General features: G+C 36.0%; 1 protein-coding gene across 2 annotated transcripts in view; it reads right to left on the bottom strand.

The window, feature by feature from the left end:
- Positions 1–27242, bottom strand: part of LOC108666628 (calpain-9) — a 123452-nt gene that overhangs the window by 18270 nt on the left and 77940 nt on the right. For both annotated transcript variants that reach the window (XM_047880987.1, XM_018153541.2), the window contains exons 2-3: positions 25811–25886; positions 604–790 (exon numbers count right to left, since the gene is read on the bottom strand). In XM_047880987.1, the coding sequence (XP_047736943.1) occupies positions 604–790; positions 25811–25886 (263 nt within the window). The remainder of the gene's footprint in view (positions 1–603; positions 791–25810; positions 25887–27242) is intronic.

Below are 27242 nucleotides of genomic sequence, written 5' to 3'. Positions count from 1 at the left end.
CTTAGGTATATTAGGAAGTTTATATTAGGTATTAGGTATATTAGGACAGTGAATTAGGTGTAGTGGCAGATCTCCTGAATACCAGACATCATTAATGGAGAATTGACAGTGAATTAGGTGTAGTGGTAGATCTCCTTAACACCGGACATCATTCATGTTGAATTTTGGCAGTGAATTCGGTGTAGTGGCAGGTATCCTAAATAACAGACATCATTCATGCTGAATTTGGCAGTGAATTAGGTGTAGTGGCAGATCTCCTGAATACCAGACATCATTCATGTTAAATTTGACAGTAAATTAGGTGTAGTGGTAAATCTCCTGAATATCAGACATCCATCATTCATGGAGAATTTTGACAGCGAATTAGTTGGAATGATTTGCACGTAAGGAATAACGTTCCAGTAAATTGTCAATTATTGTAGCTTTGACCTAGAACTTTATCGTAGATGCGGACTGCTCAGTCATACGGCTGAGTTTAAAATATGTATTTAGTGACAAAAAACGGGGGAAAAGCTGATATATAAAAAATTAATAATTAATCAATTGAATTTAATTTCTTCTACCTTTCAATTCTACCAAAGTCAGAAGACTCCTACAACTTACGTGAGGCCTGAGCCAGACAATAGTGGGCTGGTTGGGCTTGGTTTTGGGAGACAGAGAGCGTGGAGAGGCCGGGAAGTCGGGGTCCTGAAATAGTTGTCCTCGCTCCCGTAGATTTTGTCGCACTCGTCCATAGCTTCCGCCCGACGCTGTGGCACCACTACCGCCCGAGCGTTCTATACTCCAATATCTGGGAACAAAATGTACTACACTGAATACTTTAGGAAATAATACTCTGATACTATATTAAAAATGTTCAGCATATACTCGTGTTTTGATCTAAGAGAAGTAAAATAGAAATTTTTTCTTCGATCGTGATTTGATAAAAACATTCTTCATGGGGGATAATTAAGCATACGATTTTTGAACGAGAAGTATTTTTTTAGTATGAATAAAATGAATCCGACGCGATATTTACACATTCGGTGTGAATTACCAGAGCAAAAAAATGCACTCGTGAACTCAAATTAGATCAATAAGCAAATTATATAGCCCTAGCATTTAGCAGTAAGTAATAAATAACGTGATTTAAATGCATTTTCTACATTCCTAATACATAGGGCATTCATTCTGAACGCAAATAGCTGCCATGAGTGCCTGGAAGGAATTGTAAATAACTGAATTGAATGCAGGAAGTCCTCAATTTTTTTTAAACGTCCTGGGGTGAAATATCACACAAACGTTTTCATGGAAAATGTGGCAGGCTATTTCAGCTTTTAAAATGCGAACCGTCATGAAATGGAGTATTATTGCACGAGTATATTAATGAACACATGTATACATTAATATAGACATTTACGTATACATCAATAAATTGAACTTCACTTGGTTAGATGGATCAGCGACAGCAGATTAATATAACGTTTCTAGTCATAAACATTCTTCATTTCATGATGCTGAATTTAAAAATTAGCTAATTTCGTGTTATGAGAACATGATTTAGCTTTATTAATTGTCAGTGAGAGAAAATACAGCGAGTTTAGCAGTAAGTTCCAACATTGTCATATATCGTTAAGGTTTATGAACTTGTAGATTTGGAGAAATGTTTCTTGCATTATGGCTCTATAATCTATATGTTCAACAATAAGCCAACGATTCATTGTAACCGATCTACGTTAGAGTTCTATTTTTATTGTTCCCAATGCCTCACATGTTCAAGGCAGCGCATGTTGAATATAAACCAAATTATAAAAAGCATAGAAAGATTTTTCACATGTGCTCATTATGTGAAAACTTCTATACTAATTCTTCGCGAACCGATCTTTTTCACTATTAATTTTTTGAGAATTGCTGTAATCATATTTACAGCATTCTTGTATCGCTCTCAGTTACATGTGATTACACCAACTGTTGAAGGTGCATCAAAATCAGAATGAGAATTAGAGTTTCGTTTGTATACAATTTTTTATTAAATTCTCACTAGTAATTGCAAAAATTCTTGGTTATCAGAAGTAATTATCGCTCGTGAATGACTTTGTTCTTTCAGTCCACAGTGGTCCAGCCGCATGACAGTTTCTTTACATCAGTTCTGGAAGAACGCAGTTCTCGAATAACGTGTTAATAAAGCCCTTAAGTTTGGATAACACCACCTCCAAAATACATAAAGCAATAAGTTTCATATTTTATTTGTATTTTAACACAATTGTATTTCCCCTTTCGACATTAGCCTCGCTGTAAATCGTATTCTCATTTTAGTTTGAATAATTTTTTAATTTAGGCAAGACTAAGCGCACTTGCCTTGTTTTACGCGGCCTGGAGTCTGAGTCAGAATCGCTGGACCGGAATTCGTCGATGATGACTTCGCCAACAATTTCTGTATTCACAGCCGGCATGGCAAATATGGCTTATGAAAATTTATTTTCAATGTTATTATGCCTTCTTCACGTGGAATTTTAAATTGATATTCGATAATTATTTACGCCTATTTTTAAAACCACAGCAAATTTTTGCATTTTATGAGCTGTTGTTGCTTGCTAACCGTTCAATTTTCTATCAGGAATTCTTCAGATCCAGTAGGCCTGGAAATAACGTGATATTCAGGTATTATCATATTCCATTACGCATACATCACTAAGATACTCCAGAAGATCAGGATCGCTAAAGAAATGTAATTCTGTTATTAACTATTCGACGTGATATACGTCGAATGGAAAATGAAGTAGCATTCTACAAAATTATAACAAGGAACTAGTTCACTAAAGTCAAATTCGCTAAAGTCAAGGGAAGGGATCATTACAAAAAAAAAGTTTGCTAAAGTCAAGAGAATAAATTATCGATGCTATTTATTTATGCAATTTGGTAGCAAGCTATCGGTGGACATCGTAGAACTTTCTTAGCATCATAGAAATTAATTAACTTATTAATTAATTAGGTCATTTCTGAACAGACCATTAACTAGTAATCAATCATAATCTCCCTTAAATTTTTAGTATTGGAATGAAATCAGATGACAGGCTAGGGCAAGAGAGAATATTATTTTCTGATTATTGAGGCACTCTTTGTTAGTCTTGATTGTACGCCGAACATCTTACTCGTTAAGTTATTCCTAAACATTGTTAATCGTTCACCACTTTGAACCAGCGGGAGTTCTCACGACCAACTTGTCATTAATTTGTAGCGACTGCAATAACAATCATAAATTACATTCCAACTCCATTGGACCAACGCAGGGTACCAACAAAGAGGGTAAAATAAATCAAAATCTATAACATTAAACACGAATTTTATGAGCGAATACCGTTTTACCCTCTTCACCCGTATCATGGACAAAAGGTAAACGCAAAAAATGAACAAATTTTGGAACATCTTTCCCTCCGCAATTAGCAAGATAACGGAAAGTTTTCTCTGCATCATGCAGTAGCTGTAATGAGCCTGAGCTCTGATCACACTCAGCTTCACAAAACTTGGTTGATGCCCTGAAACAGACCCTAATATAGGTCCTCCTCAATGTTGAACCGAGATCGACATGTACTGCGGTTTTCAGATGTCCAAGCTGCCACAGCCAGTCTCGTCGGATACCATGTGACAAAGAAGAGCAGGATGTACAAAGCTATCCGCATAAATATACTTTACTGAATGCAAAAGCATTATGAACTGGATAACGTGTGAATGAACGTATGATATGCGTATGAACTGGAGAACGACCCCCCGACAGCCACCCGGTGGTTCAACGTGCAGCGTATTGATGTTTCCGAGTTGCGAAGCAATTAAGTCTGCCTGTTGAGTTCAATTTAAAAGACTTGCAAAATTTATAAAAACCATTTGCTATAAACGCATCTTGAAAATTTGAAAAAATTATGACCGATTTTAGGAAGAATTATTCCGGGATATTGTGAGTGACAATTATTTTTTTCTTGATAAGACGTTCAGGATGGGTACAAATCCATAGAATACCGTGCAACCTTTTCGAGATTTTTCTCCGTTCTGAAAGACTTGAATGCCTTTTGCGGATTTGAAGTATAAGTCACTTACTCGTTCCTTTATAGATGATAAATGAATTTTGTTGTCGATGGAGAAACAGGGAATCAATATTCGACACGATAACTGCACGTTAGTATACTGGTGCATGCAACTACGATTATGTTCCTCCAATACTGAAAATTAAAAGAATGATTTATATTAATAGTAACTATATTCTTGGTTAAAAATTAACGCATCCTTGCTACTAAAGTGCGTAACAGAATTTATGAAAAATCAACGGTAACAAATTATGAAACAAGAATAAAGCCTTGAATAAAATCTGAACATTTGCCAAGTCATTAATTATCAGCTTCACCTCAGGCTAAACTGTCCGTTCCTTTTTTGTTTCCTGCCACATCAGCACAAAACTTCTGCAGGTATTCTACCCGAAACAGCTTATCCCTTTGCTGCAACTGTAAATTTCGGTTCAGTAACAGCTTCAAGTTTTAAACCCTCATTACCATACAATCCGTGCGGCACCTAGAACTGTAAAACCCGCCCAACCATCCGGAACCCGCCCAAGAAAAATGCCCCGCAATAAAATAAATTCTGAAAAAGTTTTGCTTATTCCGTACCTACTCCTTTGCTGCCGTGAAAACGTGGTGAAAATGGTTACGAATACAACGTAGCCATTTACAATATCAACGTTGACACAATGATTAAATATATCCATGAATGCTCGACTTACGCCGCCCTTTGCCGCATTTCAATTGCCCGAAAATTTCAGCAAATACCTCAACTTCTCGGGTGATAATCAAAGATTTCGACGAATGGTTCGACGGTCCTATAATGAAGTATTCCGGCATCATGATGGCCAAAACCGGTAAATTTCGACGTGCCCAGCCATTTTTGACGCGCCCAAGCACGCAATGAGGTCATGCAATGCTGCTGCAATAGTCACTAAAGTTTAAAAAAAATTTCATTTTCAAAATTTTACACGTGATTATTTGTCACTTGGTACGAGCGGCGCTAAATCACGTGATCGAGTAAGCATTTTTAGCGATGCTCAATGCGAAGATTACATGTAAAAAATGCCAGGAGCAAAGGAGCTGAATGTCCGTAAAATTAATCACATAATTAAGCATCTGCTTCGTATAATCTCATTTGTACGCGCAGTTTGCTGACATATATTTACTCAAGAAACTCAGAAAATGAACAATTGCAATCCAATTTGAAAATTATCAGTTGAAAATTGACGTTCAACTCTGGAATCTTTTAAACCATGGGTCAACATTAAATCGCCGTCATAACAATTAACGGCAACCTGCTAAGATACCCATTAGAGAACACAGGTTCGTGAACTTCTGAATAAAATGCAGGAGATGCGATCAAGTATGTGGCGGGCATGCAAGTTAGATCGCTGTTTGAGGACGATAACGAAAGAAGTCTTAATGTCAAATATTTTTTTACGGATCAACCTGGATTATGGATATAGGCAAACCAAGAATGTGACCATAGTTAGTACAAATTTTTGCTTACAAGAATTTTTAAAATTATTTTTAATTTTTAAGTAAATTTGCTGAGTTATTGATAGTTTTGACACAAATCAGCCGAAACAGCGGTATTCAGATTTCACATAAATTTAAAACCAGCATGTAACCCAGTGTTGCCAGGGTTAGGAAATACCTGCAGTTTATAAATCCCGATATCCCACTCCTGCTAATCGGAATCTAGTTATCGTAATACTGTCACATAGAATCTCATCATCCCGAATCCTTTTAATGATTATGATACTATAGTGCGTAATTTAATGTGCGACTCTTTCTAAGCCATCTTCAGCCTGTTAATCTTATTCAACTCTTAGCTTGAAAGAACAAGGAAACTTAATTTCCAATTTTTTAATTTAATGTATATAACCAAAGTGAAAATCAAAGTTTCTTGAAGCCAAACCAGTCAATCTTCTTTCGATGTCTCATGATTCCACCATTATATAGAAAATTTTATTCCGCTGTGTTTCCCCGACACGATAAGTATTATAAGGATGCGTGCCTGAATATAGCCCTTATATGTATATTTACAACCCCAAGCTTTTAAACTAATATAAACCTAGGAGCCAAATTTAATACATATATTTATATATATGAAATATATATTTTTTTCTCTGCATTTCTGCATCACTTTATGTAATCTTATTCTTCAAAGAAATACATTACGTATGCAATCTTATACAAAACACACACTCTAGTGAATTTTTATAAGTTAAAATTCAATTGCTCGATCATACGAACACGAGATCGTTTCCTCTGACGTCCCTATAATCAAATTTCACACCGGATACCTGAAGTCTTGCAGCTGCCCCGCCTAATTCTACATGCACAGAACACGAGCACCGGCCGTCGCCGTGCTTGTTTGTACTTGATTCATTACAGCTTTTAGATGTTAGAAAAGCCCACCTGTTGTTAATCTGATTTTAATGAAAAGTCGACCTGTTGTTAATCTGATTTTAATGAAAAGTCGACCTGTTGTTAATCTGATTTTAATGAAAAGTCCACCTGTTGTTAATCTGATTTTAATGAAAAGTCCACCTGTTGTTAATCTGATTTTAATGAAAAGTCGACCTGTTGTTAATCTGATTTTAATGAAAAGTCCACCTGTTGGTAATCTAATTTTAATGAAAAGTCCACCTGTTGTTAATCTGATTTTAATGAAAAGTCCACCTGTTGTTAATCTGATTTTAATGAAAAGTCCACCTGTTGTTAACCTGATTTTAATGAAAAGTCCACCTGTTGGTAATCGGAAATTTTTGGAGAAGATTGTAAGCATTTTTTAAAAATAAAAAATTGGTTTGCAAAACCATATGCAACCAAATTCAACCTTGCAAATTAAACTAGAAAGCACGCTAATCACAGATGAGGCTTCAAGGAGCGCTCTGCGATGACGCCAGATGACATTTCATGCCTCTCATTTAAGAGAGTTTACTACAGATCCATGATATAAAAATATTCAGGTCCCGACGTATAATTTAATTTTTGCATATCTATTTTTCAGATTGGCTTCCGTTCCGTTCTAACTGTATTTGCAGCAGTAAAAAAATACTGGATATTCCATCAATGGTTTCACGCTTAATTTTTAAGCAAGATAATTTCAGCATGATAAGGGTTGCCCTCAAAATAAAAGCTGCGCGTTGTTGTTGAGGAACATAGATGATCTGTTTTATATTTTCGAAAATTTGTACGAATTTGTGAATATTATTTAGAAACATTTTTCTGAAGCCTAACGCATCAAATACATACAAGCGATTTAGGTGCGTACCCGCAATACTCACGGAGTCAGGAAATTATCAGACCTGACATTGTATTTTACTGAGTGAATATCATGCAGCACAATACTAAAAATATACGATTTTAAGCATAATATAAGTCACTATAATTTAGATTTATAATGATAAATATGCTGACAGGATTCCCATATGCTAGGGATTCTCCATCTAGGACGACGTTGAGGAAAGTCGCTGTAGTCACCACTATGAAACACACATACTAATATAACAGCCGAAACTTCAAGCGTTTGAGAAATGTAAAATTTGATATATCCATCAATTATCGCAAATAAACATCTTGTATTTTCCACAAATAAAACGCGTTAACAGAAGGCAACAGCTGCAAACAAATCTAACATCACCAACAAAAGAATAGCATGAGGTTACTACCAAGACTGTACGTAAGAACGAATTCTATTCGTTATTCGTGAGAACCGTAACAAGATCAGTTAGATCACTAAGCCATGGGAAGCAATGCGTGACTGCTTCAGTTGCAGTGCATGGGAACAAAATTTCGCGCGAGTCTGTAACACCGAAGAATTTGTTTTACTAATTTGAATCAAAATTGGGAAACTAGGGTGGGAGTTTAACGGAGAAGCCTAATTATAAGTTCGCTGCATTTTTAAATTAGAGAATAAAACCTATTGAAGTTCCAGATTTTCCACAATTGGGACGGAATTTAGGCTATATATCTTAAGTAACGTAAATGATGAAAATTGGAGAACGAGACAGAATCGAGAATGGGTTTCTGACGCAAGAGAGAAAATCGACGAAGAAGGAAAGTGCGTGAAGAACCATGTGGAAAATAGAAAGAGCTAAAAAAACCTGGCTTAAATAAATAAAATGAGAAATAAATCTTTGAATTTGAGGAAGTAGCAAGAGGAAGGAAGGTGCCAGCTGTGGGTGATGATCGCCCAGCTCTCGAACGCCCGCGTCTCTAGCCGCAAACCGGCCGTCAGCCGAGCGGTTCCCACGGTACCGCTGAACCGGAATCCTCCCACCGCGCACTGCAGCGGTTCCGGAGTGTCACTTGAGTGTCCGCTGGAGATATTCTATCCCTTTACTGCTTGAAACTTTCGCTGCTTCAGCTTTTGGTCTTTACCATTTCCATACCGCTGGAAACTTCTGATTTAACTTTATCAGTCTTAAACTGCCTGCATCGTTTGTAACTTGAACTATCGCTTCTTCAACTTTTCGCCTTTAACTGCATTCGCTATTATTCGTTTGTAGATTTCAATGCCTGAACTTTTCGGCATTCATTGCATTCACCATTCACTGCTTTAAACCTTTCCTGCTTCAACTTTTGGGCCTTCATGGCCTTCACCATTTACCATTGGTAGTGACTGACCATTTACTGCTACTTATTGCTGCTTATTATCGCTCCGGACGTCAGCTTCTTCGCCAGTTAAAAAAAATATAAACACAATTACTTGAAAAAAGAAGAATTAATACAAAAGGGAATAAAAAAAAAAACAAATTCCTGCTAAGAAGGTTAATGTGGCTTTTCGAGTGGCGAATGTATGCGCTCTTGATCTCAATACAATGTTACTTCCTATGTTAGAACAATAATCGAGTTCGACAAAATGAAGCACAACGCTCATGTGATGTCAAGACAAGGCACTCTATGAACCAACAACCAACATCCATTCTGCCGGCAGATAAAACAGTAACTTCAAATAATTATTCATGAATAATATAAGCTGGATTTCAAAGAAGTTGCGGCCATGCAATTACCAGACAATCGCACAGTCAACGTACGTCCGGTAATCAATGAAATCATGGAACGAATACATGAAGTTTACCTTGTTGAGTAGATAACATGTTGAAGAAATAACCTTAGTTCAACAATAAATTAAAAATGAATTCGATCAATACATTTGAAAGTATTTTTTAAATCTAGTCTATAAGTTAACAACATGACATAAGAGGAAGTTGAGAAACCCAACGTGTAGTTTTGAACGTTCGGTCTCGTATAGTTTTATTTTTTTCGGGTACTGAACATTAAAAACCTGATTTATTTATTTATGTGTTTGAAGATGATTCATTTCAATCCAACCAAATAGTTTACACAGAAAAACCACTTATCAATAAGGATTAATAAACTTTAAATAAACTAATAAACTAATAAACTTTAAATAAAATCGAGGTAGGATGTGCGTAAATTAGAATTTTTGCGAAAGTTTTTTAATAAGAATGCGAGCTTATGCATATTTTCTAGGAGGAAAACGACTTTATTTAAAGATAACATTTGAACACAAATTTCAATATCATAAAACTATCGCGTGATTAGAATAAATCTAAGAGCAAGATTGAGTCATGTACAATATTTACGGAATTATTGTGAAGTTAACTTCTATATCAATAATTAATCAATGACAACGAATATGTGCTTGCCGATATGTCAAATTATAATATCGTTAGAATTCTCGACACATCAGGAAAAGAACATCTTTTTTTGATGGATGATGCGACTTGATGCGTGAACGGAGAAACAAGACTCAAAAAAATTACTTGCGTCATCGGTAAATAATAAGAAAAGACAATTATAAACAAAAATTCGAAAAATGTATTAATTATGTGTTACTGTTCGATTGGGACTTCCCACTCCTATATCATGCATGAATTTTCATTCCTGTATTTTCACTCAACATAAGTCAATATATTCTGATCTTCGTTAATCAGAATTAATTAAGAACAACTAGTGTACCCCTGTGTGATTGGTCAGTGTCTAAGTCTCCAGGATTTAGAAAGTGTTTAAAACTGCCCAGTTAAAAGAAAATAATTCATTTTTTAGAGCGCAGCCTTCAGAACTCGATTGTTCCTGCAGTAACTTAAATTCCTGCATAACGCCATCCCGATAAATCATTTTGCACCTGTGCCATTATTAATCTGAAGCTCAATTCAGAAATTCAATTTAATTAGTTTGCACGATGCTTGCGTCTGCCATAATTTCAGCTTACGTTCAAACTTTCTGCCCAATGTACTTGTGTAAAAAATTTATTTATGCTAGGACACAAATTAACTGCGTAAGCAAAAATTGTTTAGGCGATAAAGTGCAATTCATCAGAATTTTCCGTAGTCTGTAAATGAAGATTTAGCCTAAAAGCGGTTTGACTGCTGATTTATTACGAAACGATAATTCGCAACGATTAAGCCACTCTAGCGTGAAACGTTCACGTTCCTCCGACGTTCATGAGCGGAACGCCAGACGTTGGCGATGCGTAACGACGGAATAACGAACGCTGCGGTTCGGTGCCGTACGTCTTCGTCAGGCGCCCGTTATGCGGCGAGCAATAAAGAAGAGGTGGCGTTCACGCAAGCGCGCGCCAAAACAACCTAAAGGATCCAAAAGAAAACGCACGAGAGCCGCTCACCCAAGAAGCTCAATTTTGCGGCGCTTAACAGTCTCTTTCTTTTATCTACAGCTTTTTGAGAAAAAACTATTCATTAGTTAATTACCTGTTAGATACAAAATGGAAAGGTGTTTCTAAGGATAATTTTTTTATATAGCGGTAATTGCATTTTTGTATCAAACCAATGCTAAATTATTATTGGATGAGTAAAGATGATTTGGATCCTGCTGATAAACTCAAGGCACTAAGTACAATGCTCCAGAGAGCTAAAAAATCATTATTCAAAAAAAATTACAGTATAGTAACAATCTAGCGTCTCGTGTATTGAATTGAAGGTCAAACATAAAATGTGAGCATTTAAATAATAAAGCCTGATTGTGTCGGTTCAACAAATTTCTCTTAAGATTAGCTGTAAGGTTTTAATGATTCAAGTTTTAAGAATTACTCTCAACGGAGAACACTTTCACGAGAAAACTATAATCCAGATTCATGGTAGCAGAAATATTTAGTAATTCTGACGAGGAAAATCAAGTTTTTATTCGAAGCAAATTAATTTTCTTTGAGCATTCTATTCACATAAATGATTTCCACAAATTTAAACGCATTGTCTGTTGACTTCAAAAAAGTGTGAAAATATTTCGAGTCAGATTTCTTGCCGCACATTCTCTGGCAAATTTCGATATGATTCCGGAAAATTTTCCAATGTGTCGTCAAGTTTACTTTGGATTAAATTTTAAATCTTTGCAACATATTTATTTATAAGTCCTTCCTGAGCACATTAGTTAACTTGAGTTTAGATAATAAAAAAAACAACAACTGAAACATTATAGGCTTTGTCGAAATGTACTCTAAAAGAACAGCGATCACACGACACGCCTGCGCTTCACGGCACGCAGGTGCCAACTGAGCAGACTTGTTATTTGGCACTCCAAGACCAGAGATCTGTACGATTGCAAGTGTAGCAATTTTGGGGAAAGTTTGTGAAACTTGACGAATACATTTTTTCACCCCTCATAAAAATTTACCGTTCTATTTGAAAAATGTATCGGACAGACTGCATTGCAAGTGTATTGCATTTCAGACTCGCGGACGGATTCGTCGATGTGTAAACTTTAGTTGGGAATTTTTCCGATTTTAAAATAATCTCAAACCACTCATCGGTTGAGGCCGATTTCCCCCTTGAGGAAAATTTTGCAGCAACCATGTTTTTGTAGTTTCAAATAGTTTATGCTAGACGAAGGAAAATAACAGAACATTATTTGATGATTGGTTCACAGCCCACTGTAAAATACGTCCATGATCCGACACAGAAGAAACTTACTCCCGACGAGTAGTATAGCATACAGACATTTTTAGCGAATGGAAAACTGGAAAACTATTAAACTTCCCCCGAATTCATCCTTAACTCAGAACACCGCAATGCCGATGATCTATTTGAACATATCTAATTTCTAAACTATCAAACAATCTAATTTCTTATTAATTTGTGAATATTTATACCGAAACACGCCTTCTGAACCATTTCCACTCTGAAAATATGAAAATGATTCACCACAATGTGAATTTTTTTATTCTCCAATGTTAATATTTTAATCTCGCGTGAAATAACAAAAATGGGGCATAGAAAATTCAGGAAACTGTATAATTTAATGCGTTATCGGCGAACTCCTGGCATTGAAAAGGTTCCGTGGAGTGCCACAATCGTGATGATCGATGAGCGGTTCTGGCAAGGCTAAAAAAATCTCTCGGGATCTTCACATAAAAACAACGCGTAATCAATCAAACGGAGGAAATTTCCTTGCAAAAAAAACTTGATAGATTCAATATTGGATTGAACGCATATGTCTACTTCCTACTGCTCCTAATAGAAAACACTCGTTTCAAGTTAGAATTTGTTTTGAATATAGGATTTACATATTAAATGCGGGATCGACCTGAACGTTTCTTAACGTCACTGAGCACTTCGTTTACAAAAACAGGGCAATAATAATAACAATAAATTCCTAAGTCAAATAATTGTTCACACAGCCATTCAAGAATCCTTATCTAGATACTTAAAAACACTTACAAACTGTAAGACAAACAACCAATTAGAGAAAACGTACAATTCATGACAACAGTAAAAATTTCCGAGAACTCGGCCTCGGTTCATGACTTAATTATGCACGAGTATTTCTGGCTTCAATTAATTTCACCATAAATGATGTTGCGCTAATTAAATTTGTTTACAGCACTTGTTTCTCATCGAAGAATAATAACGTGATTACGTGCAGGCAAACGAGTATAATTATTCAATAGTTCATTCTTTTTGAAGAAATGTTTGTTGACCAAATAATGAACCTGATAATTCAGGTACAAATATAACTGAGTAAATAGGATAAGATTTTCATCTGTTAACTTGAAGCATGAATTACTAAGAAAAATCATAGGAGTCATAATTAAAGCAACTTCATAGAAACCATTTTAAAAGTTCAAAGGAAGCCCTAATAAAAACCTTTATAATCATAATTAAAACTCATAGGAATCAGTAATAAACATTTAGGAATCACGGCCCCTCATATATTAGCCTCATCAATTGCTAATTAATAAGGCTTATAATTATATTAGCCTTATTAATCAATATTGCCTAGGCAATATAAATTGCGTTAATTGCCTAGGATTTCAATCCGAAGTATTGGTGACATTCGGAGCGAAGATGCTTGGCCGGCTCTAATTGAGTACCACATGCATTTTATACCAACACAACAAAACACTAATTATAAATAAATTCATTATTACCAGCGTTTTTTTTCTGAGAAGTCATGACTTTTCAAAAACTAAAGGCTAATTATGTGCAATCAACCAAGACATGTGCGCGCAGACTTGATCCATTTGGAAAAACTCACTGTGATACAAAGTGCATTTTTTCTATGTATCCTGGATTAGTTTATACAAAATAATGGGGAAGTTGGTCTCTGAATTTCGTTAGTAACGCTGTACTTATCTCACAAAATTACTTTTAGTTCAAGCATCCATGAAGCAACTTACGCACGGACGAAAAATCTCTAGCCACGAGGGAAAATTCTGGACAGAATAATCGAGGCGTGTCACAAAGAAGCTTAAAATTAAACAAGATCAAGCGTCACAGAGAGAAAAAACCTTTTAAGAACCATACAAAGCAATATCTTTTAGCCGAAGAACCCATGGGTTGAGATTTCGGTCACTTGCCTAGGTTTGTATTACAAAAATATTTCCGTTCACAGTTTGGGGTTACGCGCCAACGCATTAGTTAAATCAAGAACGGGAATATTGCTTGGAAATTCTGCCGCAAAATCCAGCCCGAATTAGGATTATTTCATCAGGCCCGTGGCTCTCGATTTTTTTTTTTCATTCACTACAAGGTTTCCAACAATTGTTACCAAAAAGGAATTTTCACGCCTCCCGGCCCTCCCGCTATTGCGCCAACAATAAGATTGAAAAATTACATTTCAATTTTATTGAACAATTACCGACTAAAGTAAAAATTATCAGGAATCAATAATGCCAAACAACACAAAATTTGAACGTTTAAAATTTAGATGATGTTGCGCCCTCACTACTTGTATCATGTAAAATATGTTAACTACAGGAGATAAGTATTGAAAAAAATATAACTCAGTACTCACTGCAGTGAGTGAGAGAGCGCGCATTTTCTCCTCGACGAAAACGTGAAGTCACGGACGGACAGACAGACAAACAGACGGACAGACAGACGGACGGACGGACATGGCGAGCACAATAGTGCATTTTTTCCATAAACGAGAAAATTAAAGTAAACGAAAAAATGAAAGTAAACGAGAAAATGAAAAAGTTCCTTTACAAATCTGTGTAGAGCCGTGAACGGCCTGTCCTTAGCTTTTAGACGCCATACCATGGACAGCTGACTCCTGTCTCGCTGATGCGCGATGTGGCCAAAGAAGCTGATTATACTATGCACCCTGCCAAATGATTGCATATTTACTCTCCACTCCAGTCAAGGATTCACTCACTGTAAATGTTGGAAACCTGCCGCCTTCTCCGGAGTAAAAATTTGTTACAGTAAAATCACCAAGCACTTCAGCTAGTTTGAAAATATCAGTCTTTTCACTGCCTTTGTACATGAACGCATCATCTAGCATTTGAAAACTTCCACATCAATCATTATTTTTGTACTATGTTTCATCAAAATCCAAGCCGTTCCAGTATGCCGACCTTTACTTGGAAAAGAACCTCTCGCGGGTGCATACTCAGGATTAGTCTGCTCCGTGCTGAAAATTCTGAAATATTCATTAAATGTTTATGATTAAGCACAGCGGGAGCAACAATTTAGGAAGAATACACGTTCGGATTCCGGAGGCATTAGCAAGTGGTAAATGATTAATAGCATAGAGGACTGCGTGGCACTGATGAAGAAAGAGCAATTCATAACAATTATATCGCAATCACATATCGGCAGTTTGGTTTTCTTTTCCCCATGACTATGTGTCCTGAGCGAGCTCAATAAAGTCACACATGGCTCATATATAGGCTGTGCATGAATATAGGATTTACATTTGATACATCTATACTACTGAGTATACGATTGCTCTAATTGGCTTACATGCAATAAAACTCGTAATTCCAGACTCCAGTTAATAACCGCAATGAGGTTTAGCACCATAATTCCTGCGATGCGTCAACAAAATCCAATTAAAAGGTGTGAATTGCGGCAACGAGCGCAATTATATATATAACCAGCAGACGGCGAACTAATCGAGCCCCAAGATTATAACCACAGCAGGGCTCTATTTGTGCCCGACGGCTTTTTTTCGTTGTTTTCAGGTCACTGCAATTATTTCTATTAAAGAAGAGAAAATATTCTATGAAGGTTGTGAGATTTATAAATATAAGCTTTTATCACACTCCACATGCCTCGTCTCAGCGCCTCCATCACAGTCCACACGCCATTCGTGCAGCCTTTCAAAATTTACAAAATATAAATCCCAGCTTTGGTAACTGATTCTGTCCATACATCGATCAAATGCTGGTCATGCACGGGTAGATTATCATTTTCTTAAAGAGTCGCAACCAAGAAACAATACAAAGAAACGAGACAATTAATTAACTCTTTTGTTATAGTGTCAATTGATTGCTAGGCCTCCGAACAATGATTCGGTTGTGAACAGTAATTTAATATTGGCGAAGTTTAAATCGTTGTAGACCGAATGCATGATGCAACATCTCAAAATCTTATTTTTTTCATAATTCGAAACGGGCATTTTAGGTACATAATTTCATTGTAGAAAAATGTCATCAGATGATATAGAAAGATTTTAAGGTTTCGGAATCGAAACACTCATGCGACTTGCAATATGCACTGTGGCACCTTCGCATCCCTCCAATTATTCTCCATTAATACAGCCTGAAAAAGATCTATTATACAAAAATATAATAAAGGCAAGCTCATAAACAAGGAACAGACGATGGTGACTTCTAAACAAATAACGAGCAGCGCCAAATGCAAGTCTTTCACAGTACTACACCTCGCAGCTCTCGACTGCGCGGCCCCCAATTTCGGGCGCCCAGCGTGAGGAGTCAGTGCACAAATGTGGATATTAAATTGCATGAAAGCAATTAATAATGCACACTTCAGGCTTGTCATACGGAGGGAGTTTATAATAAATTCTGGGCACTTTCATTACTTTAAATTTGTTGTCACACATGTTGTTAAGTTCAAAATGAGAGAAAATAGCGGCATTCAGACCATGGTGTTAAATTTCCATGTTCTGAGGGGGTGATGATTTTGCGCGGTAAAACTTTTCATCAAAATGAAGCATATACAAATATATCTTGACGATCTACACCTCGTGTAAAAACATTTTTAGTATATAATGACTTATTATATGTTATGATTAATTACTTAACTTCTCTCTACGTTCTAAATCATTAGGAATGATCAAATGAGTAGTAGTGAGTGTACTGACATATACTAACAATATTATGAATTTTTTTCGATTCAAAAGTCAACTCAATACCCAGGCTTCATTGTTTTAGGGCACAACAGAACCTTAAACCGGCAGCATTCAAATTTTATTTGAAAAAAAATGATTCAGTGTTGGAGGCAGCCGCTACAATCGCCACGGCGTAATGGTGGCCCCTTTTTGAGTTTGTAAATTGCTGGCGACTAAAGAAAAAAATTTGCGACCATAGTTTGCTTTAATGGAAGCGTCTGGTCGCCTAAATTCGAAATTCGGGTAGCGCAAATCAAAGCGAAAAATTTTCTCGACCATGACCGATTTAATTTGGGGGCAACTCGAACGAAGTGTAAATGAAAGTTATGTAATGAGATTAGTCAGGCGACAAAGGCTGGACTCATTAGCAGCGACCTGTGAACTGCCAGGACAGTCTTTCGAAGGCATGTCACGTGGACTCATCATCAAGTTTTGAATCAGCACGGAGTGAACATTTGAGTAATCATCTACCGACTTTGTTCTGTACATGAAAAAAAAAATTTGCATCGAAAAATCCCGCACTTCATTTTGGTCCGAGGTTTGTGATATATGAAATGCTCTCTATTAAAATTTACGTCTGTTATGTCACTTCATACGAGATCGCAGCACAATATTGCTAACAAGAATAATATATGAGCATGCCACACAATATTTATAACAAAACGAAGCCCGCATTTAAATATAAAACACATTGTTTCAAAGCGGTCTTAATAAAAAATGCTTAATTCATCCCATATACCGCAATTCAGAGAGATAATCTTAATATATTTTTATAATAAGGCACTCATTTGTACCAAATTAGAGCAATCATTTACTCTCATTGTTGATGTTATGGCAAGCTTCTCGAACATCCCCAAGAATACCACGTCTTCTGTATTCATTTTTGCAAATAACTCCGTGTCTTTAATCAAGTAGAGTTACACCTCCGTATTAAATTTAAGCGAGGCCAATGCTTCGTCGTCCACCGCTGCATGGTCAGGCCAAATTACACATGCGGATAAAAGGGAAATTTCGTCGGAAGCGGCAAGTCAAATTGAATTGCGTGTGGCAGGCGCTTCGCCCCCTCTAAGCTCCGCCGGTAGACTTAAGGGGACTTTAAAAGTCATTTGGTGCCGAAATAGTCGCTTCTTTGCCTCTCAAACAGGCTTCAAGTGGCGCAACGAAAGGCCTAAAATTAATTTAACGTCTCCGGTCTGAGCTATAAAATGATGTTCTTGTCTCATTTATCTGTTTGATGAACTCGTGGTGACATAAGGAATAGTCTTATTATGTCTGCGCGAAATTAGCCGCTGCAATATGAAACGAAAGAAAACTGCGTAACTTATGAGGTATCTGAACCTTCATTGAAACTGTTGTTTATGCATGTGAAGAAATCTTCACTAACCGCAAAGTTCTCAGTGGATTAATATTTTATAGTATGGCAACAACATTGGGGAAGATGCAAGCTAAAAAAATTATTGCAGGTATAAATGTGACGAGTCGAGGGTGAGTCCACTGAAACTAATTCAGACGACTTCATAATCAATCAAGATATCACTCATGAAATGAGTGAAATATTGTCCAATCATCTATGTATTTTTGTGTTTGTGTGGGTCATTCTGACTCAGTTTTACCAGTTAAAAAATACACATCAGTACCAAGTTCCTGCTCTGGGTAAGAAAGTATAAGTGGGGTAACTATTTTGACAATTTGACCTATTCATTTTTCAAAATGAAATTTCACGCCGAGCTGTAATGATGCAAAATGTGAACAGAACAGGAAATGTTTCGGCTTAGCAGAAGTTAAATCATACTGATGAAACATATTTTGAAACATCAAGAAAGATTAATTTATCTGTGACTCCAGGGAGCGTTAGCTACAATGTGCTCGTATTAAATGGGGAGTTTCCAATAAAAAACTGGAAATGGAACGAGTCTATCTGAAATTAAATCCGAGGGCGCTTTCTAGGGCAAGCATGATTGGGATGCTGAGCCGTGCTACTGTTGCTCATGATTAGGATTGCTTCTCTGAGGGTAGTGCTGCTGATTGCTTCTGTAAGGGAAGTGCTGCACATGATTGCTTCTTTGAGGGAAGTGCTGCTGGTGTTTGCTTCTCTAAGGGAAGTGCTGCTGATGATTGCTGCTGCTAGTGCTGCTAATGATAGCTTCTTTAAAGTCACCTGTGCTGATGAACATCGCTTCCTGAAAGATTTAGTTACTGCTGAACATTAAGATTGCTTCTGTACGATACTGCTAGTATTGCACATTATTGCGCATTTTATGTCGTCATCGATACGGCGTTTCCTTAGAGAATCATTCCATCATTAAGCCAATCCTCAATTTAAATGCTTATCGCTCCATTCGAATTGTTTACTAAAACTATAATTCTTGCGCATAAAATGTTCATAACTGCTGATGGGAAAATATAAATAAAGTTAATTTAACCATTAATTAAAAAAATTGCAAACTTTCAAATTGTTTTTTAAGCATATCTTGTGTCAGAACAAAAGCCAGGCTGCTATACGTACTTCTCTGTACTCTAGAAAGTCCACTGAATTCACGGCAATGACTTTACTGTTTTCCAATTCGTTGTATGGTTGTCTAAAGGTTTGTGTTCTAAAAGGGATATGCAGCGTTAAACATTGTGCTGGCCAACAATAAAGAATTTTTTTTTACATTTCCGTGCATAGGCCATTGAGACGAAATGAGATATTGTGTAGACACAATTAAATTTCGGGATAGAAGAAAAAATTTAACGGAAAAAACAATACTCGCGGAAGCAATAGTAGTTTCGATTTCTGCAAAAGTTTCTAAAGTCAGCAACTAAATCGAGAAGACCGACTTTCTAGAAGCTGCCGGCACTTCCGCACAATGGCGCATCTTTTAAGAAAATTGCCGAGTTATGAGGTCCTTCAATTTGATTATTGAAGTCCCCGTTAAAAGTTTGCACAAGATTTAGCCCGAACGTTGATTCAATACCGAGAGGAATGCTCAGTAATTTTTCAGGCCGCAGGCTAAACTAACCTGCTGAATCAACAAACTTTTGCAAATCTGGTGAATTATTTAACAATTTCCAGCAGGTTTTCCAAGAAACCTTGTGTCGATATTAGAATATTAGGCTAAGATATTAGGAATAAGCGGGACATATATGCTTCGGGTATACACAGTTCGAGTACAAAACCCAATACACAATAAAATGTCTTAAGTGTTCTAAAATGTAAGAAAAGGTTTTAAATTTCGATAAGTTCAGTCATTAAACCCATGAACCATTGATGTGAACATTCACCATTACAGACTTGGACTGAATCCTCCATGAGCAAGATTGGCAAACCCGGATAAACTTCAAATTCGAACTCAGGTTCAAAGTCCGAAGAAAGTTCGTCTAAGTTGGAAGCAGCACTTGAAGTAAGACGGCTGCCTGTGGCATGGGTCAGCAAAACTAAACTTTGCGTACGCCTCCAATTTAAATTAATTTTATTGCGAGCCGATAGAAGCTCTTGCGAGAGCGAACGTTTAGCGTTAAGTATAACGTGGAACGGTTAACGTGAAGTATTTACGGCCGGGAAATAAAATACGTGCTGAAAGCACGGATCTCGTTGGAAAAAACTGGACTGGAGGCTCTGTGCAAAATAAGAGAATTTCTACATGAAACAGCCACTAAACTCATTCGCTCACAATCTATCACTATCCAAAATAAAAAATATTTTGATAAATTAACTGCATTTCAAGTAATAAGTTTCAAAAATAGCATCAATCAAAGCATTTTTGCACAAGCCCAGTAAGCCGGCTAAGATTCAGTGAAGCATATATAGTGGTTGAAACGTTGATTTTTTCTTTTTTGTTCAGAAATCGTCTGAAAAATGCTATTCTCGAAACAAAAATGAATGAAAATGCATGATCATTCAAAAAAACTGACGATCCGACAGGGAAAAAGTACAATAACTATATACCAGATCAAAAATTTCAAAAGCGTCATTAACCAGTCGAATGATTGAAAAATACAAATTTTAATACAGACCTATTGAATTCGCATCATCGAAGCGATGCTATCGCTGCGCTTTAATGCCACGAATCTCAAACGTTGGCTTCAAAAAAAAAAAAAAGACTAAGGACTCGCCTCGCACAAGAGGCCTGCGAGTGCAGACCAATAAAGGAAGCGCCGCTGGCCAAGCATCACACAAATTGAATCTAAAAGAACTGTCGAACTTTATCAAATTGTCCAAAGCAGCTTAGCGAGCACGCCAGCAGTTTTGACGATATGCCAACTAATATCTAAGGAACTCTATCGCAGAAATGATATCTAGAGGAGGCAGAATCAAATTGCGGGATTTTAGAAACATTTTGAGAACACCGCTGAAAGAAAATGACCATTATTCAATAGCGGCGATTGTTCAGTCAAGTATTTTGGAAGGTCAATAATATGAATGCAATATGAACAATAGTTAAAGAAACAATAATCCACAATATTTAATGCAAGTAACATGCAATGTAACTGCTATCGGCACATGCGATATGTGCATTAACTCGAATTAAACGTGGTCCTTAAAAGCAATCCATATCAATTTTAAACTTTACAATTTTTCTCCCTGTGATGGGTTATCATTTGTCGCTTTTCTGAATAATGAATAGTTTTCTGAATGTCGCTTTCGGGTAATGAATAGTTATTCATTACCTGTTCTTAAAACATTTTGAGCAGAGAAAGAACACTCATTTTGACAAACTCTCATCTTTTTAAACATTAATGACATAATGCAGACTTTAAGACACAGAATTTCTTAACAAGCGAGACGGCATCCATCAGAATCTTAATTGAATTCTCCAACATAGTCGTGCCATGAATGTCTTGAAATACTAGTGCAATTCGGCTCCAAGTGATGTGTGTCATTGAAGAGAAATTAATATAATTGCGTAAAGAGTCTTTCTTGTCAGATGTTCACGAAATTATAGACGGCATGCCATTTAATATCAAATTAAACAAAGAAAACACGTGAATGACACTATATTGGAAAAGTTTTTAAACAATTAAAAGTCTCAAAACGGGAAAAGTATCATTACATTTCAGTGTCTTTTAGAGTAGTCAATTCAGTAGAGGGATATGAATCTCGTGGACATTTTCATAGCCGCATAATCATCCAATGGTATTTGAGAGCTACGGAAATTCGTTTCTTTATTTGCATTCTTAAAGGCTATAAATACAATAGCAAATAGCATTATAATATTATAAATTATGAAAGTAGGACACCTAAAAAATATTTGAAAGCTCAGGTTGAAGCCTTCGCTTATATAATATGAAGCAAGATCGAAGACGAGTAGTGTTGAATCCAAGGTGGATAAAAAAATAGGTTTGCGAATATATAGGCTTCGTGACAACATATAGGCTTATATCAATAGTCTGCTTAAATCGCAAGTTCACGAAGTATTTAGAAGCAAAGAAAACGGGTAGTAAATTCACCATATGATCATTTGAAAAATGTATTTGCTTTTAAATTCTTAGTCACATATAGGCTTAGCTAGAATGTCGCCTGGGGCGCCGACAAAACTGGGATCATTGGGCGTAAATCCTACCGTTCCGCACTAATTTCTTGATATTACTAAACCATCTGCATTTTTTCTAATCCTCGGCCCATTTCGGTAACTTTGATGGAAAGTACCATTTCCGAATGAGGGCGGCACTTCAGCTTAAAGGAAACCCGGAAGGATAACCCAAACATTATACGTGCTTGTACTTTTACATTTTTTATTTACTTTTATTATAAGGTTTTTATGTGCCGTGTTTTATATATCATGATTAGAAGTAGGAAAATAAGACATGGGAAGTGTAAACTTATGTGTAAACTAAAAATAAAAAAACGACCAATAAATTATTAAATGTAACCTTATGTGTTAACTAAATGACCAATAAATTATTAAAAGCCACTGCAGTTCCGCGACCGTACGTCACTGAAATAATCATGCTAGGATAACATAAAATGTAACAGCAATTAACTGTTCGCATCTTTTACGACGCGGAGCAATTTTTTAGCCTGCGAAAATAAAACCATCTTCAAGAAAAATATTCTAAACAAATCATGTAGTATCTATCAATAGAGCGCGTATGAGTTAAGGCTAGTTGTATGATGAAAGTTGAAAATCAATAAAACTATGTAATAAAAATAACAGAATATTATACGTGGATAATACGTATTCTGACGATTTTCATTCATTTTTCAAGAATGCAATCAAGAGGGAGAACATAACTGCTATTCTTTTTGATAGAACTTCCATTTTTCCAGCTTCTCGAACTATAATACTATGACTAGATGCAAATAAACCTCAGAATGATTTAGCAACGTACAATTTTTTGATTGTCAAGTTGCGTCTGAAGTTCTGATAAGAGCGATTAGTTTTCAAACGAGGGTACATTTCTTTCATAATCAATATTTTCTTTTACAATCCCCTGCAAAGTAATCGGCCTCAAAAACAAATTTATCTCATGCGCACGAATTTTCCGCCCTTTGGAATATCATTCAATTATTATTTATGAGAACATACGACCTCTGATGAGAAAAAACATTCAATCTCGGTTTCCAATTCTTTTCAATCACCGACCAACTCTGCTCGCTTATTGTGTTCAGAAATGAAAGAAAATTTGTCACTAGAAAATCATCGGGAGTTTTTCAATTTGAAAAATACACATCACAGGTCGCTCCACACGTGCAAAATTAATGCAGAAAAAACTCGAATCATATTGTTGCCAATGATGAATGTGATGAGCTCCGATGACTGATCCGTCATTTGAGATTGAGACTGAATGGAATTCATCACTTGCGAGTGTGATCGATTTTTAGACTTCTTAGAACGAGCGTAATAGAACTCAAAACTAATGTCAAATGCATTTAACTATCTGTATTTGTTCAGTATTATGAAACTTAATGACTAGAAATCAATTCAAAATACTTTCTCAAAATTCCAATGTAATTTATTTGAATAATGAATGTATATAATGATGAACCTAAGAATTCATAACAATGAAACAAATACGCTGAATCTTGAAAAATCACTGAGAAAAATTTGTTGAGTGGCTGCGCAAAATTATAATCATCAATGAAGATATACGGTATATAACGAAGCTAGCAGCTAGCTAGGTGAGGCTCGAGATGCCTAAAACAAAGGTTTATGACTACGATACTCCGACCTTCGTTTATAATCACAAATTAGAGTCTCTTTATCTCTAGAATGACAAGCTCTAACCCACATTCAACATAGCGATAACTTTCAGAATTTTTTATAAATTATTCTGCTTCAATTGAGAGAGAAAGCTTTACGAAAAAAATTCTGTGGTTTTAGACCAAGGTGTTACTTCTCGTAAATATTAAAAGTCCCAGTAATATTCCAATAAAATAGGTGTAAATAGGAAGTTACACACCTCAATAGCCCAAAATGATTACTTTAAATAATTTCTGGTCTAGTCTTGATTTGGCCCGATAATACCTGTAAGTTTAAATCCTCTTATTCCGTTAATAATATTGAAGCAAATGTGAGGTGATTAAGTAAATAACCGTTTAAAATCGAATTTTACATAGAACTATCATTTGACTTTCTAGTGTTAATAGGGACAAAATTATCATTTCTTCTAAAATTAAACAGATATGTACCAATTACAAAATTGCAGTTCGAGTTTAGATCAGATTCCTGTCTTTCCTTCAATCTTTTCCTACTCTCACACTAAAAAGAAAATGAAATTTCGGATCCGTGTAATGTGATAATATCCCAGTATCGTCACGTTTATTCATTCATGGAATTGCCCAAACATATTTGTGGCGCCAAGCTTCAAACACACAATTGTACCTGTCAAATATATGTAAAATAGATATTTATATACAATATATAACTCCTTTTTGTTTACCAAAATTTTCCTAAATATTATAGCTATTATTAAAGTTATTCGGCGACAGGCTCAACTATTATTAAAGTTTCGGCAACAGGCCACAGGCCTACTCTTTAGCGTTATGTTATGGTTTAGTGTTTAGCATCACTGTTATGTTATTAGCTGTCGAATGTCTTTTGATTAAGTAAGCGCTAAAAGGGAAGTCTTCTGTGAATATTTTCTACGCAAGCGAAGAAAGCGTCAATATTTAGGATGTACTGATGTAATCATTGAATACGTGCGGTTTAGAGGTGCAGCCCCTGACCTTTAATTAAGTAGTACAAGAAAACTAAGTCCTTGTAGCTTAACTAACTTTAATTTATTCATCATCTAACAATCTAGTAGTGGAGTCCTAATAATTGATTTGGTCATAATAATCACGATTAGATCATTGTGCGAGAAAGATCTTGAACGATATGAAAAGAATTGCGATTATGCAATTCAGTTGAAAATTATACGCAATACAAGGCAAGAATTCCGGGTTTTCATGAGTCTTCATGAATCATTGGTCTTTAATCTTACATTTATTTATATGCCTAATTTTTTGTGTGTGTGTGTGTGTGTGTTTATGTATGTTTGTGTGGTGTCGGTGTGCCTGGTCTACAAATATTCAGTTGCTGTTGGGGGGCGTATCCATGATACTCATCGTGTCAGGATAGTATCAGAACCTAAATATTCATTCTAAATGGGAGATTAGGAAATTAATGGAGGGAAAAGAGATAAGGTTTGGATATAACATTGACATTTGATTTTGATCTTCATATATATGAGTTTAATATCAAAGACGCAAATAGTTTTTCCTATATTTTGAAATAGGAGTAAAATGGGAGTTATACCTATGTAAAATGTAAGTTTGAATCGCTCATTATTATATTAAAAAAAATACACTTCATTATTATTAACGGATCGGGATTCTAAAATTGTAGGAATTATCAAGCCTGGGCAACGTCGGGCAATCCTGCTTGATATAACTATCAATTACAGCGGAGGTGAATTGTCGAATGATTTTAATCCAATCTAAACTACGCGGTAGGCAAAATTCTTAAAATATTGTGTACATGACTCCAGAATTTGGCCAATTCTTCCAGCATTTAACAACGTGAACTATATTACCGTGATCTTTTGTGGAAGCACGGCCACAAAACATATTTCGTGGATGATAACATAAACAAACAAATAAAATAATTCAAAATTTTTATATCGACTCTTTTCAAATAAAGTCTCTTTTACTTGCATATAAATACAAAAGGTAGAACTTCTCAACTTACCTTGATAAAGTTGAGAACTTTTCGTCCGCTTTGTGAGGCAAGCCTCCGTTAGCCCAGACGCGGTGACTGGTCGTGCCTGCAACAGAGACAATTTTCCAATTAATAATTAGAATCGAATTAATTTCAATAACTACTTGGGAAAACGTCATAACAATTTTTGTAGGTGAATAAAAAGTACATTTAACGATATACTTGAATTGTTACGGGATTTTAATTCGACAAGAGATTATTTATTACAAATTATCAAACCATGTCTTTTAATTTTAACAAGGAGAATCAATGGATAAATCTCGCTATAATTAGTAAATACTCTCCAGCATTGCTTTTTTTCATTGGATTCATAATTTTCAAGTAAGAAGTTATATATGAATGGAATAGGTAGATCGAGAAAAAAATATTTAAAACTGTGTGAAACTATGATAGATTTTTTATTAATGAATTAACTCAATCGGTTTTCAAGGCTCCATCTGGAGCATCAAAGGTGCAATCCTCCTCACTATTCTTCGATTGTTTCAGCCTTTCAACCTCCCAGTTCAAATTCATTCAATTTCTTGGCGAGATTTTTTCAACTTGCCCATCATTTCTAATTACATCACGCATAAAAATTAATCGGTAGAATTGACCTGTTCGTCCCAGGGCTTCACTTCAAGTCATAATTTTACAGGGTACGTCTGAAAAATTTCCACCCCAGCAACTGCTTCTCTCGTGAAAATCAATGGTTGATATCCTAAGAAACTTTTATCCTTCAGTGTTGCCGTTTAAATTGTGTCGATTATTAGCGTGATATTTCCAACGTCTGCTGACCAACAGCATCGTTCCTTTGTGCTGCCTTGGACCATTCCTCTAAAGGATGTTGCTATGGGAGGGACAAGGCCGGCCAGGGTTTGGCATCTCATAACGCTGCCATGATTCTCAATAGTGAAAGTATTTAGCGTCAGCCGCACCCCATCACATCGGCAACGGTCATTAGCCGATGTTATCGAACGACCTCGCAATGTGGAGGTCAACACTGAAATTTTATTAAAAAATATAGAAGGCCGATGCGTTCTATAGATGGCCGACGGTCGGCCGCCGACCTACACAGAGTCTACATTATCCAAGACTGGTTATGAGTGAGAAAGAATTGTTAACTAATTTAAACCTTGTTGTTAAATCTTGTTGTTGTTATAACAAGACAATATTTGACGCACCAGTAACCGGTATATGTATGTCATTAAAAATTCTTATTGAAAAAATTGCGGCGTCTGAAGTAAATTTCCAGGTTGCTTTTACGTTTTTTTATCGCTGAGACTGTTGTGTGGCTAATTAAGAATATGTCAATTTGAATTAAATAATAACTTTCCCTTTGATCTGGCGATACAACTCAAAACAACGTTCTCCAATTAGTAAAACAACGCTATTCATGTCAAGTATTTACGTAGCCTTTTAATTT

This window comes from Hyalella azteca, unplaced genomic scaffold, assembly GCF_000764305.2.
Source record: "Hyalella azteca isolate HAZT.00-mixed unplaced genomic scaffold, Hazt_2.0.2 contig6751, whole genome shotgun sequence".
Lineage (NCBI taxonomy): Eukaryota > Metazoa > Arthropoda > Malacostraca > Amphipoda > Hyalellidae > Hyalella > Hyalella azteca.
Note: the sequence above shows the minus strand (reverse complement) of the source record. Positions and strands in the feature narration are given on the sequence as shown.